The sequence below is a fragment of the Quercus robur genome, chromosome 7, assembly GCF_932294415.1.
Source record: "Quercus robur chromosome 7, dhQueRobu3.1, whole genome shotgun sequence".
NCBI classification, from domain to species: domain Eukaryota; kingdom Viridiplantae; phylum Streptophyta; class Magnoliopsida; order Fagales; family Fagaceae; genus Quercus; species Quercus robur.
The window spans coordinates 21,001,309-21,014,590 of NC_065540.1; the positions used below are offsets into that span (position 1 = coordinate 21,001,309).

Sequence of the window (13,282 nt, forward strand, 5' to 3'; positions counted from 1 at the left end):
CTTATTTTATTTTAGGGTGTGTTTGTTATACATATTATATATAATAGCATAAGGTATTAGTTTTGTAAAGTTACACTTAAAAATCACTCACATCAGTTAATTTAAAAGTGTGTAAATTTACATTATTACTACAGTAATAGTACATATTTACACACAGAGGCAAAGACACTCTTTGACTTGGGGGGAAATGGCCCCCCCACCCCCTTTTTTCTTTAAAGAAAATAATTTTAGCAATTTTGTTTTATAAAATTACATTTTGTCTCCCCCTAACGATATCATTTATTCTTTTAAGGGTAATACTATAGCAACAAACTTTTCTAAAATATTTTTACAAATTATTGAGATAGCAAACTTTTATTGGTTCAAATTTGGACCCAATACTTACACTACTTTTTTACTTACTAATAATTACTTTCCACATTAACAATTTGTAAAAAAAATTTAAATCTAGTATTTTTTCCCTTTTAAAGACCACAAAAATTTTATAGATCTAAAATCTAAAATAAAATATATTAGCCCAAAAAAATAGCTCAAAAACAAAAATTACTAATTATAAAGCTAAAAAAAATTAAAACCCAATAAACCAAATTTACCTAAAACAAACCACTCAATCCTTTAAAAAAAATTTAAAAGCATACTCACACATCAAAGAAAAGAAAAAAAAAAAGAAAAAAAAAAAAGCTAAGCAAAAGTAGAGCATGAGGTAAGAGCTATTTCCTAATTCCAAGTCTTGACAATGACCCTTTTTATTGGACCTTTTTACTGGATTACTATTTATATGCAAATTTATTTTTTAATATTACTTTCTTTATTCATATACACTAAAAAAAATGATCTGAGAAAATAATAAAAAATTGATAAAAAATAATATTTTAATAAACAAAATGTAATTGACTGATTAGAATGGTCTAAACATCCCAAAAGGGAAACAAAACGTGAAAATACCGAATATATATATATATATATATATATTATATACGAATTAGAGAGAGAGAGAGAGAGAGAGAGAGAGAGGAATGATGAGAACGCAGAAAGTAGTGAAAAAGGTCCTTTACGGCACAGGAACGTGAGAGACTCAAACACAGATTAGCGATAAAATTTTAAAAAACTACATTATTAATATTTATTTATCCACATTATTAATGTTAGTGTTAGTCCGTTACTGCTGCTACTAGTAGTGGTAGCAGCAGTAGTAGTAGAGATTTATATAACAGAGAAAGAGAGAGAAAGATAAGTAGGAAGCCTCAGTAGCCAACCTCGGATCCAAAACCAAAGCCAAAAACACACACACACACACTTTAGTCCATAGTACTGAAATGAAGGTTGAAAAGCTCTTCTGATCATTTCTTTATCGAATATAGACCGTTAGATCTCTCTTCTTCTTCGCCAATGGGAGCCCGTTGCTCCAAGTTCTCTCTCTGTTGGTTCCACTCCCACCTTAAACCCTCCGTCCTCGAATCCTCCGATCTCGGTATTTCTCATTTCCATCACTAACGTTTTTTTTTAATGCTTTTTTTGTTGTTGTTGTTGTCGTCGTCGTCGAGGATCATAATGAATAAGAGAGTGAGAGTGAGTGTGAGTGTGATTTTTTCGTCATTGTATTTTGTTGCAGAAAATGGGGGCAAAAGTGAGAAAAAATCATGGCCGAGTTTCAGCGAGTTCAGCTACGAGCAACTGAAAGCTGCCACGTGTGGATTCTCGCCCGATAACATAGTCTCGGAGCACGGTCTCAAAGCTCCTAACGTTGTTTACAAAGGAAAGCTTGATAACGGCATTTGGATCGCCGTTAAGCGCTTCAACAAGTTGGCCTGGCCCGATTCTCGTCAATTCCTCGTCCGTTAATCCCACTTTAACTCCCTCCAATTAAATTCTTATTTATTTGTTTATATTTGTTACTAATATTTAATATTTAATATCTTGTTGAATGTGGTTTTAATTAGGAGGAAGCGAGAACAGTGGGGAGTTTGAGAAGTGACAAACTAGCGAATCTGATTGGATGTTGTTATGAAGCTGAGGAGAGGTTGCTCGTAGCCGAGTTTTTGCCCAATGAGACTCTGGCCAAACATCTCTTTCACTGTGAGTTTTTACTTGTTATTTTTATTTTTATTTCTATTTTTAAAAAATATATATATTGTAGGACCTAAAAGGACCCTTTGGACTCGCCTCTAGCTAGTACAACTTATGAGTAATTGAACCCATCTGCCCGAACCAATTTCCGGGTAATTAAGGGAAATTTACCTCAGATGGACTAAGCAGTTTATGTTCGTACCACAAGCAAGAGTTAATTTTGAAGAGCTCTTTGGACTCACCTCTACTTCATACCCAAGGGTGTGGGGTTTGGACTTTGGTTTCTAAAAAAAAATGAAGTGCATGGGTGGAGTCCAAGTCGCGGGCACTATTATGTGCTGGTGGTACTCATAGGCGATGTATCTGTGAGGTGTGGTAGGCTGTGATATCACACATGAGCCACCCCTTCCTCCAAAAAAAAAAAAACTCTAGCCTGTACAATTTATGAGTAATTGAACCCATCTGCCCGAATCAATTGCGGGGTAATTAAGGGGAATTCACCTTAAACAGGCTAAGCAGTTTATGCTCGTATCCATGAGCAAGAGTTAAATTTGAAGCTAATGTGAATGATTTGGGTTTTGACTTTTTAAGGATAAATTAACAAACAATGTCTAAATAGATTCTATAGAAATTAAAAGTGCAGTTTAGTTATGGATTTTTTCTTGGGGGGTTTGAATTGGTATAGGGGAGGCCCAGCCCATGAGATGGGCAATGAGGCTGAGGGTGGCGCTGTATTTGGCAGAAGCTCTGGAGTATTGCAGCAGTAAAGGACGGGGATTGTATCATGATCTCAATGCTTACAGGGTCTTATTTGATCAGGTATAATGCTTTTCGACACAGACTTTGCCTAGTTTTTTTGTAATCCATTCTTTATTTTGGTTTTGTAGTGTAATTTTGAGTCTGTTATGAACAGGATGGCAATCCCAGGCTCTCTTGCTTTGGCCTAATGAAGAATAGCAGAGACGGCAAGAGTTACAGTACCAACTTGGCTTTCACCCCTCCAGAGTACTTGAGGACTGGTATACATACTCTCTGTTTTTTTGTTGCTCAATTACTGGTTTATATACTTTGTTACAAGAATGTTCAAATATATTATTTTTACATGAAGTTAGTGCACTGTCATACAATGATATAGTAGGCTTGGAAAAGGCTGGAAATGTTATGCAGTTGTGCTACTATAGCATTAGCAAATAATCTTCTGTTTCACAGTAGAAGAATGTACCTAATGAACATAAAGGAACTAGGAGCCATTTGTTAGAAGCTGCAATATGGTTGCAATGTTCCGGAGATTGGAACTTCAAGGAAGAAAAAATTATATTATAAAATGAGATTAAAGCTGTAAGCATATTATAGAGACAACACAATGTCTAATTCACGTTCAGTTATTTTCTTAATTTTTTTTTTTTTTGGTATAAAAGTTGATTCTATAAAGTTAATATTGTATGATTTTATTTATTTATTATTATTAAGCTTTATAAAATCCTACATGAAAGGATATATGTATTAAGAACTTATAACGTTAACAAGTCCTAAAAAATTTAAATCAAGAACTTTCCTGTGGTGTTATTTAGTCCTTTCTCAAAAAGCATGAATTTTTCAATTATATTTTCAAGCAAAACTCATACATACAAATGTATACATGCACATACACATATACATGTACAAATGTGTGGTTGTGTGTGTCTAGTTTAATAATGTTTACATTATATAGTCCGGCTCCCCTTAAAAAAATTCCTGTCCTGTCTCTGCCTTGTTTCAACTTGTTTGAATATCTATAGAGGTTTCACTTTTTTATCTAATCTGATATTGAAGTACACAACTTGCTATAGCTTTCTAAGAGTTAAGGGTTAAACTCTCTCCACTTAGAACTGTCATACATTGAAGTTGATAATTGTTTCTTTTATCATGTAACAATGTCATGAATGGACACATGTAAAATGTTACTAACATGCAAAAAGAATAGCTAATCTAGGAGTTCTCATTACAATGTGTTATGGAAGTGTTAACAATCAATGTGCATATGCTTTCACTTCCTGTTATATGATTGCCATTCAATGTCAGTTTAAGCCATGACTTTGTGTATAATTATGTGCATATGTGTCTATCTTTGGCAGGTAGAGTGACTGCAGAAAGTGTAGTTTATAGCTTTGGGACCATGCTGCTAGATCTTCTGAGTGGCAAACATATTCCACCGAGTCATGTAGGTCTTCATCAAAGTCTCATATATGAATACGAGTATTTATTGGTTAAAACTAGAGTGCTTGTGTTCAGTATGCAATGTCATGAATAATGTTAGAAACTAATTTGATCTAAGGTGCAAGAGTTGAATAATGGCCGTTGTGATTTTAATCGATGAAGTTTCAAAATTTTAGGCTTCTGTGATATGTTTTTGTTCATAGGCGCTCGACCTAATCCGTGGCAAGAATTTTCTAATGCTGATGGATTCTGCTTTGGAGGGTCATTTCTCTAATGATGATGGGACTGAGTTGGTGCGGTTAGCTTCCCGTTGTTTGCAGTTTGAAGCTCGTGAGAGGCCAAATGCGAAGTCCCTTGTCACTGCTCTCATGTCACTTCAGAAAGAAACAGAGGTAGACACCATTTTCGATTGTAGTTTTGCCTATAGAGTAACTGACACTTGCAATGTTAATTTTTCATGGTATAGGGATTCAATGTCTTGATGCTAATCTTAATTCTTTTTCCTTTTTTTTTTTTGGAGAACTTTGTTTTCATATATGGATCTTCATTAAAAGCATTGCATATTTCCTAATGAAACTGATATCTTAAGCTGACTTTCTCTCTCCTATCATTAAAGTGGTCTATTGCTCTTGAAAATAATAACAATATTATTTTCTTGATCATGGGTTGACACTTTTCACTTCTTTTTTATATATTAAATAAACATGTTATTTAAACGCTTGAGGGTGTATAACCCAAATACACAGGGAATATACAAGAGAAAAGGCCCAACGGAAAAAGTGGAAGTTTGAATCTCATTATTTCTATTCACATTTCATTAAGTGATCAGCTATATTGCATGTTACAATTGTCTTAGGAAGACTAATTTCTCATTCGTTAGTATTCTAGCAGGTTCCATCGTATGTTTTAATGGGTATCCCACATGAAACTGCATCCTCCACGACATTGACACCTTTGGGTGAAGCTTGCTTGAAAATGGATCTTACTGCCATACATGAAATATTGGAGAAGAAAGGATACAAAGATGATGAGGGGATAGCTAATGAGGTTTGCTACTGCCTGTCCTGTACTTAATTCTCTTTGCTAAATTGTAAAATATATAGATATCAACTTCAGTAATGTAAATGGTTTCAGTAGAATTTTTTCGTTAATAAAACAATCCAAAAACTAAAAGTTTCTTTTCCCTTGGACATAAGATACAGTGATGCTTCCACATTAATGTATTTTCTCCTTTGAACATTTTTTTTCATCTTTTTACAATTATTTTGGCACTGATTCTGCTTGAGTACTTATCGGCTTGCAGCTTTCTTTTCAACTGTGGACCAGTCAAATGCAGGAGACCTTGAATTGTAAGACACATGGAGATACTGCTTTTCGAGCCAAGGACTTTGCAACTGCCATTGCTCGCTATACAAAAGTGAGTCTCTGTCCTATAGAAGTCATTTTGAGCTAGCAACTTGGGTGCATATAATGTGTGTATCATGACTGTAAAATAATAAAATCTTATATTGCAAAAACGTAAGAGCAAAGAAAATGTGTTTTATGTTGTTCAGTTTATGTTGAAGCTAGACTGAGTAGTGGTTTGCCAGACTAAATTGGTCTCGTTAGTTTGCATCAAACATTTTATAATAATGTGTGTATCATGACTGTAAAACAATAAAATCTTATACTGCAAAAACATAAGAGCAAAGAAAATGTGCTTTATGTTGTTCAGATTATGTTGAAGCTAGACAGAGTGGTGGTTTGCCAGACTGAATTTGTCTCATTTGTTTGTATCGAACATGTAATAATTTTTTTGCACAATAAATTTAGTGCTTTGTAAAACATGGAATATACGCATTAGATTGAGTAGCATTCATTGATGAGTGGCAGTAGTAGTATAAATGGTAAGTAATAGGAGTTTTCTATCTACAAGTATTTGAACTGAATGTCTTCATAGACATTTAGGAACTGGGTTAATTCGGCTGAGGACTGTTAAAAATTCTTGCTAGTTTGTGCAAAAAGCTTAATATTTTCATGGTCTTTTGTGTAGTTCTTAGATGGCGGGACCATGGAATCACCCACTGTGTATGCTAGGCGCTGTTTATCATACTTGATGAGTGAGATGCCGCAAGAAGCTCTGGGGGATGCTATGCAAGCTCAGGTGGTGTCTCCTGAGTGGCCCACTGCTTTGTACCTTCAAGCAGCTTGCCTCTTCAAGCTTGGGATGGATAACGATGCACAAGAAACACTCAAAGATGGCACAAACTTGGAAGCCAAAAGGAACAAAAAATAAATAGTGTATAGAATTTTTTTAAAGAAAAAAATATTTTAGGGGGGGGGGGGGGGTTCTTTTCTTTCTTTTTTCTATGTAGTTATGCTTAGTCTTTTGTATGATTGTATCTATCCTTCATTTGCTGTCTTTTGCCATTTTCAGCTTAAAGCTGCAATATAGGATTCTTGGAAAATTTACAGTTGGTTTACTTATTGTATTTCCGCGTTTTATGTTAATCTAGCAAGGGTCTATTTTAACAATTATTATCTGCAAAGTGAATTACACTTGTTATGTTCCGGAGATGGGTGTATATTCCATTCCACCTACTTTTATTAATTTCGAATTATATGCTATATTCTTGTCCAGTGCCTTGCAGCTCATTTGGTACTTGCAGCTCATTTGGTACTTTCTAGTGTTTTCAATAGAAATATTTAAGTTTCAATTGTCATTTAATGATTCCTTAAACATCACTGTTTTCAACGTTTTACTTATGACTACTCTGACAATGTGCGACATCACCATTTTGAGTCTTGTTTTTTTTTCCCCAAAGACAATGTTTGTACCAGTAGCAGTTATTTTTTGTGAAGTAGGTGGTTTTTTTTTATTTTTTTGGTGTGATTATCTTCTTTCACTACACTTCTCCTATATAAGAGCATCTCCAATGACTTCTTTAAAGCCAATTTTAGAGTATCAACACCCCAAAAACTCACTCCAATAGCTTCTTTATCTTTATTTTTTAGAGAAGAGTTGCTACAGTGCTTTACTATTCATCCTTCAAATGTTTTTTTTTCTATTATAATAATCAGGTATTGAATAAAAAAAATATTAGAAGATTTGTAGATGTTAAAAAAAGAATAAAGAATGAATGAATAAATAATATTTAAATAAAATAGAGAATATGATAGAAAATCTGTTAGAAAGTGTATTTAAAAAAGTTGATAGCTAAAAGGTAAAAGTCACTGTTCATTTTCCAAACAATACAAAAATTTGGAGAATCTGCTGGAGATGCTCTAAGGATTGTAACTCTTTATAAAAGCAAAATAATATAAGTTTTCTTCCATGCGGCTTAAAGCGGAATTGTTTTTCTTTTTTGTTATTTTGATTTTATGTTTTACACCTTTAGTTTTTATTCGAATCCCAATTGTGTCTACCAGATTAGGATCATTAGTTGAGACAAAATTATTTGGCTTGATGTTGAACCAACTATTCCATCATGAAGATTAGACTGAATTCTTTCATATGAATAAGAATAATAAAAGAAAAAGTCACTCACACATTACGCTATATGGAAGGAGACGTACGTCACATTCGTTGGTTTTTACTTTTTTACAAAGATAGTTAAAAGTCTTTATATTTATGTAGAAGTAAAGTGAAAGAAGAGATAACTAATTGTACGAAGTAAATAATAATAACTAACAAAGAATAGGAACTAGTTTATGGATAGATAGAAATTAGTACATAGGTGTCCTAACTTTTCTCCTTTTTTACTCTAGTGATAGATATTTATTCCTTTTAGGAGTTAATTTTTTTTTCATTATTACTTTCGTCGGTTTTTACAGAGTAAAACTCATATATAAGAGAAGTGAACTGAAAGAAAACAATCAAAGTAACAACTAGTACTGAGTATATTAGAAGTAAATAAAATTGGAACTACCATAAGTTATTTTTTACATTTATTTTTTAGTTTAAATAAAGGACACTATATATTTTGCTTGTACTGATGAACCCCGCTCCCTTCCTCCCATACTCTCCACCGTAAATTAGAACTGATGAATATCTCCACCATTAACTTTGCTTCCATCATGGACCATTTTAAGGGGTTGTTTAGGAATGGACAGTTTTGTTGCATGCAATTCAAATATTCGACTATTTCATGAAGTCTTTGGCTGATCTTGATTGTGAATAAATTCATAAAAACCTAACATAATAGGTTCATGTTAGCTCACTTGAATCACTTGATAAATAAGTTTTTACAAACAATTTGAACCAACCCCACCCATCATATATAATTATTCTATTATCCTTATTTAATTTTTTTTAGTTTAATTTATTTTGGTATTTTGAGAATCAATTTCGATGAATTTGAAAATATAATTTAAACATATTATATGAATTATAATAATTCATCTACAAAATGTTAAAATTGATGATAGTCCAATTTTTTAAAAGGCATGAAAGATATGAGTACAACCTAACGGCCCAATCCCAACCCCAATCCAATCCATGTTGGTTGGTTTCTACACATGTGATGGATTGGATTGGATTGGATTGAAAATTTCTCTACTCAAAATTGGGTTGAAAATCTCTCCAACTCAATTCCATTGTTGTCAGCCCACATAAAATCATACATTTTTAACATCAAAAACCCAAAAGAGGAATCTTCCACAATATAAAGAGAGATCACCACGCGAGAAAATCGAGTGGAGCAATACAAATATACACTTTCAATATCACCTTCTGCCGGTATTGTTTCAGAAATCCAAATACATTAATTTTAAAACTTGGAAAGCAAAAGCCTGATAATAAAGCTGTTATAACATATGAGCAATGTGTAAACATTGGTAAAAACCAAACTCTACAAATATGGAGCAGATTAATTTGTATTTTTATCTATACAAATGCTGCGAGGCTCGAAGGTTGAAACTCTCCCGTTACCATCATCATATTAACAATTTTGGCAGGCCTTTCGCAGAACTTGTTTTTTTCCTTTTCTAAATCTTTCCACAGTAACTCTTTTACAGAGTCTATGATGATGGCACATTAAAGTGAAAGAGCCAAGATAAGACAAATGCAAATACCATGCAAGCAAGCAAAAAATTCAGGAAGCGGTGGCCATGCCAGAAGCTATGCGTCTCTGTTACGGTTGCAGGTGCCAAGACTGTCACTGGTGCGGTGGCATTGTTGGTTTCATTTGAATGCTGTGTTAACTCAATGTCATTTGATCCAAAGACATTACGTGCAACAGAATTACAAATCTCACAAGTCCTAAAACAAAAACAAGAAAACAGGAATAAATATCAGATAGAAACAATGAAACTTAAAGATGAGATCATAAAGACTTCCACAAAGTAAAGGGAACTGTTTCAGAAATGAGCTAGAAGGTAACTTGAATCAGGATTCAGAATTATGAAATCAACATAAGGTAAACTTGGAATACAATGCCCTACTATATGCATGTTTATTCTTTGCATAGCACTCGTGGCACAGTTTATATGCAATACTGCAGTCACAAGCGGGTGATTGTGATGTAGTAGCAAAGAGATTATGACGATTAACATTATTCATCTATGTTGTCAAGTTTAATTATAGATAGCTTCTCCTATGTGAAAAAGATAAGGTGCAAAACAATACCCAGAAATTCAACAATCAAGAGCTGAAATTCAGGAAGCTAGAAAACATAACAGTGAAAAAAGGAAAAGAAAAATTGAATAAAACATGAAAAGAATATGCTGTTTTAGGATGGCCAAAATAACCTCATGTTTGAATACTCTATTAATCTGTAACACACACACGCACAACTTGGGAAGAGTTTAGGCCGAAGCAAATATTTGTCACATGCCAATCACACATGAACGTAAACATTATCTTCAATAGCAATGTTCATTATTAATCATACTAAGCTATAACGCTAAATGGCTTTGGTTGCTTTACATTAAAAGGCAAGATAACTAGTATTTGACTAGCATCTTCTACTAATGAGAAAATATTCAGTTCCCTAAAAACCTTTAAAAAATAAATCTAAGAACTTACGTTTCAGCTACAAATAGAATCAATTTTCTATATGCCAAGAAAGAAAGGTTCAGCTAATTCAAGTCTCTAAATCTCTATCAGGTTTTACGATAGGAAAGTCTGCCACAAATCCGTGCAACTAGGTTAGATTTGGATCATGGTCAAATAACTTTAGAAGTGTAATTTTGATCCCATCTGATTGAAAATAATATCCAGTCTTAAAGGGTATGCCAGTCAATTGCTCTGTTATAATCAATGGCATAACTAATAATGGCTACCAAATTCCACCATGGTTTTGAGAAAAAGCATCAGCAATGGTCTTGTCAGATAGCAACACCAACATAGATGTGTATAAAACATGACGATAGCAATGCACAAACAATTTTAAGAATTAGAATAGCTATCTTAATAATTGTACAAATAACTCACTATCCTATGTAACTCATGACTTGTGAACATGTAAAGGTCACTAAACACAATGGATGAATAGGATATTTGGAATCTACACATCACCAAGTAATAATTTTCCACCAAGACAAATGATACATCAATGAGGACTAAAAACCTCCACTTTCATAAATTAGGGGAATCAGAAAATATCTCCAGAGAGATTCCTAGACTTCAAAAAAAGTTGGAGCATTAGGAATCATGGATGTAGTTAGACATATCACCAACACTTCCAAATGCTCTACTCTTTACCTTTTCCATTATCTTCTTTAAAAATGCTAATCTTCTTCAACTTTTATATCCCAAAATTCTTGTGCCCACATGCTCTTTAGCTACTAGATCATCAATTATGCTCAACAATTAATAAATAAATTAAACTATTCAAAACCAAATTTCCCGAAAATGATTTGTTTAATAACCACTCATTTTTCTCATATGGTGCGTAATTATACATTTCATTCCTTCAAGAAAGGGTTTCATAGTGTGCACAAATATGAAAAGTTAAAACAACAACAACAACAACAAAGCCTTTTAGTCCAAAAACTATGGAGTCGGCTATGGAACCTATACAGATACTAAAAGTCTAATACTAAATCATAACTTACTACCAGATGAAAATGAAGGTAAAACACATCCTGTTTATTAGCTCGAAAAACATAAGTACTTCCATTAATGCGTAGAAGTTAAAAGAAGCAAATGGGTATTCACCATTCCTCCATAAAACATCACAATTCAGCACAAAATCAAGTAATTAAAGATTCAAAGACAAAGAAAAGCAAGAATATTTTGTACTCACTTATTTCCCCTAATCTTGAACCAGGCCTCAGCACAGTTCTTATGGGCTGCACCCAAATCATCCTTACAAGAACAACCCAACTCAATAGGAATCCCAGATTCATGGCTGTTACTCTCCAAACCCAGATGACAAATCCTGCAATCTCTCTCAACTTTAGCCAAATGTACCTTTATCTCAGGGACCTCGCTCTCAACCTCCAACTCCGAAGCCGAGGCTGAACACATAGACTCTCTCCCTGAACCCGAACCGGAACCCGAACCCGAACTGTTTCCAATCCCAGAACTCGGATCATACACACAAGAAAATCTGTACTCATCGTAGGACCCACCATTTGTCGAATAGAACTGTGAATAGCACGATCCTTCTTCTGCTTCCGCGTCAGAAAAGCATACACTACCGTCTGCGCTGAAGTCTCTTCGATGAACCCCTTGCTCCAAATCGATTTGGGACATTTCTAAGCTCGACAATTTTGAAGACCCCACAAAAAAAGAGCTTCAAATGCCTCAAAGTTTGGAGCTTTGGGGGGGTTTCAGGGACAGTTTGTTTGAGTTTGTGAGAGTAAAATTTGAAAGATTTAAAGAAGTTGGTATTGGAATTGGTATTGGTATTGGTATTGGATTAGGTGACCCATCTTCAACTCCATTAATGTGCTTTACAAAAACAAACAAAAAAACAAATACAGTGGCACAGAAGAGGTAGAAAATTATAATAAAAGAGTCACAGAATTTGAGACTCAAAACACAGAGAGAGCAGAGAGTGGAGAAAAAAACAGTGTATTTAAGGAGGTAAAGAATGGTCTCTCAGAGAGAGTCTGAAACACAGACTCACAAGCAGACTCAGACTCAGACTCAGACTCATGCTTTTGAAGGAGTCTTCTTAAAGACTGAGAGGCACGCAAAGGAGGGAACAGAACCGTGCTGTGGGGTGCACTGAAATGAGAAACCCAGAGCGAGATTTCACTAATAAAGAAGTGTAACTGTGTAACTAAAAAACAAAACAAGCAAAAACAAAATTAAAAAAAAAAAACAAAAAACAAAAAAAAGAAAGAAAAAGAAAAAGAAAAAGTTGGTGGAATATGTTTAGCTGTACTATAGAATTTTTGTCCCCAACATATTCTGTACGTGGATTGCTATTGAGGTCTTGATTCAGAGGTTTGAAGTAAGATCTTCACGGTGTAGATAGGAGGGACATGTACTTCTTTGAGACTGAAATTAATGACTTTCTACAATTTTTTAAGGTTACAAAAATTCATGCCAGTGTGTTGGATAAATGGCTGGACATTTGGTTTCAAAGTGGTTGTCTTGAATTTGATTAAGAATTCCTTAGTTCAAGTTCGGACATTAATACTTTGACAAAACTCCTTGGGCTAGTGATTTATCCCATTATGAGCCTGCCTGTCGTGTAAAATGATTAATTTCTAATTGAAAGTTTTGAAAAAAAAAAAAAATCATGTTGGATAATTCAATAATTTATTTTTGTTGGTTTATGTTAGTTGGTGTATCACTGGTCTGTCCTCGTTAATTATTAGTAATCCCTTTCAGTAAAATGATAGGAGTACTCTATCTAATAAAGTATGCCACAGATACTTTAAGGCAATTATTCAATGCATCACAACCTTACTTTTGTTTTGTCCAGAATTTTCCATGTGATCCGGAGTGTGGACTGGTTTAATGTGTCTAATTCTTTTGCTTCTTATTCTTCATTTTTCTTTTTCTTTTTTTTTTTTAATAAAAAAAATTTGATTTTTGTTATGGTAGACTTATCGACCTTATACTGCATGACGACAATAAATA

At 33.8% G+C, this 13,282-nt stretch overlaps 2 protein-coding genes across 3 annotated transcripts; one reads left to right on the top strand and one right to left on the bottom strand.

Moving 5' to 3' along the window:
* The first annotated feature begins 1,188 nt into the window (after window positions 1-1,188).
* On the top strand, window positions 1,189-6,725 carry LOC126692710 (serine/threonine-protein kinase BSK6-like). 2 transcript variants are annotated; one of them, XM_050388409.1, is made up of 10 exons: window positions 1,189-1,471; window positions 1,613-1,833; window positions 1,941-2,076; window positions 2,753-2,886; window positions 2,981-3,086; window positions 4,182-4,267; window positions 4,467-4,655; window positions 5,152-5,310; window positions 5,567-5,680; window positions 6,296-6,725. In XM_050388409.1, exons 1-10 carry the CDS (start codon window positions 1,390-1,392, stop codon window positions 6,536-6,538), a joined length of 1,470 nt encoding a protein of 489 aa, XP_050244366.1. In that variant the 5' UTR covers window positions 1,189-1,389; the 3' UTR covers window positions 6,539-6,725. The 2 variants fall into 2 exon arrangements, with proteins under 2 accessions (XP_050244366.1, XP_050244367.1); XM_050388410.1 differs by having other exon boundaries at window positions 1,195-1,471; window positions 5,155-5,310.
* A 2,213-nt stretch (window positions 6,726-8,938) lies between these two features.
* On the bottom strand, window positions 8,939-12,434 carry LOC126692711 (uncharacterized). Its single transcript, XM_050388411.1, has 2 exons — window positions 11,490-12,434; window positions 8,939-9,502 (listed from the first exon to the last, which is right to left on the bottom strand). Exons 1-2 carry the CDS (start codon window positions 11,939-11,941, stop codon window positions 9,262-9,264), a joined length of 693 nt encoding a protein of 230 aa, XP_050244368.1. The 5' UTR covers window positions 11,942-12,434; the 3' UTR covers window positions 8,939-9,261.
* Window positions 12,435-13,282: the final 848 nt, after the last annotated feature.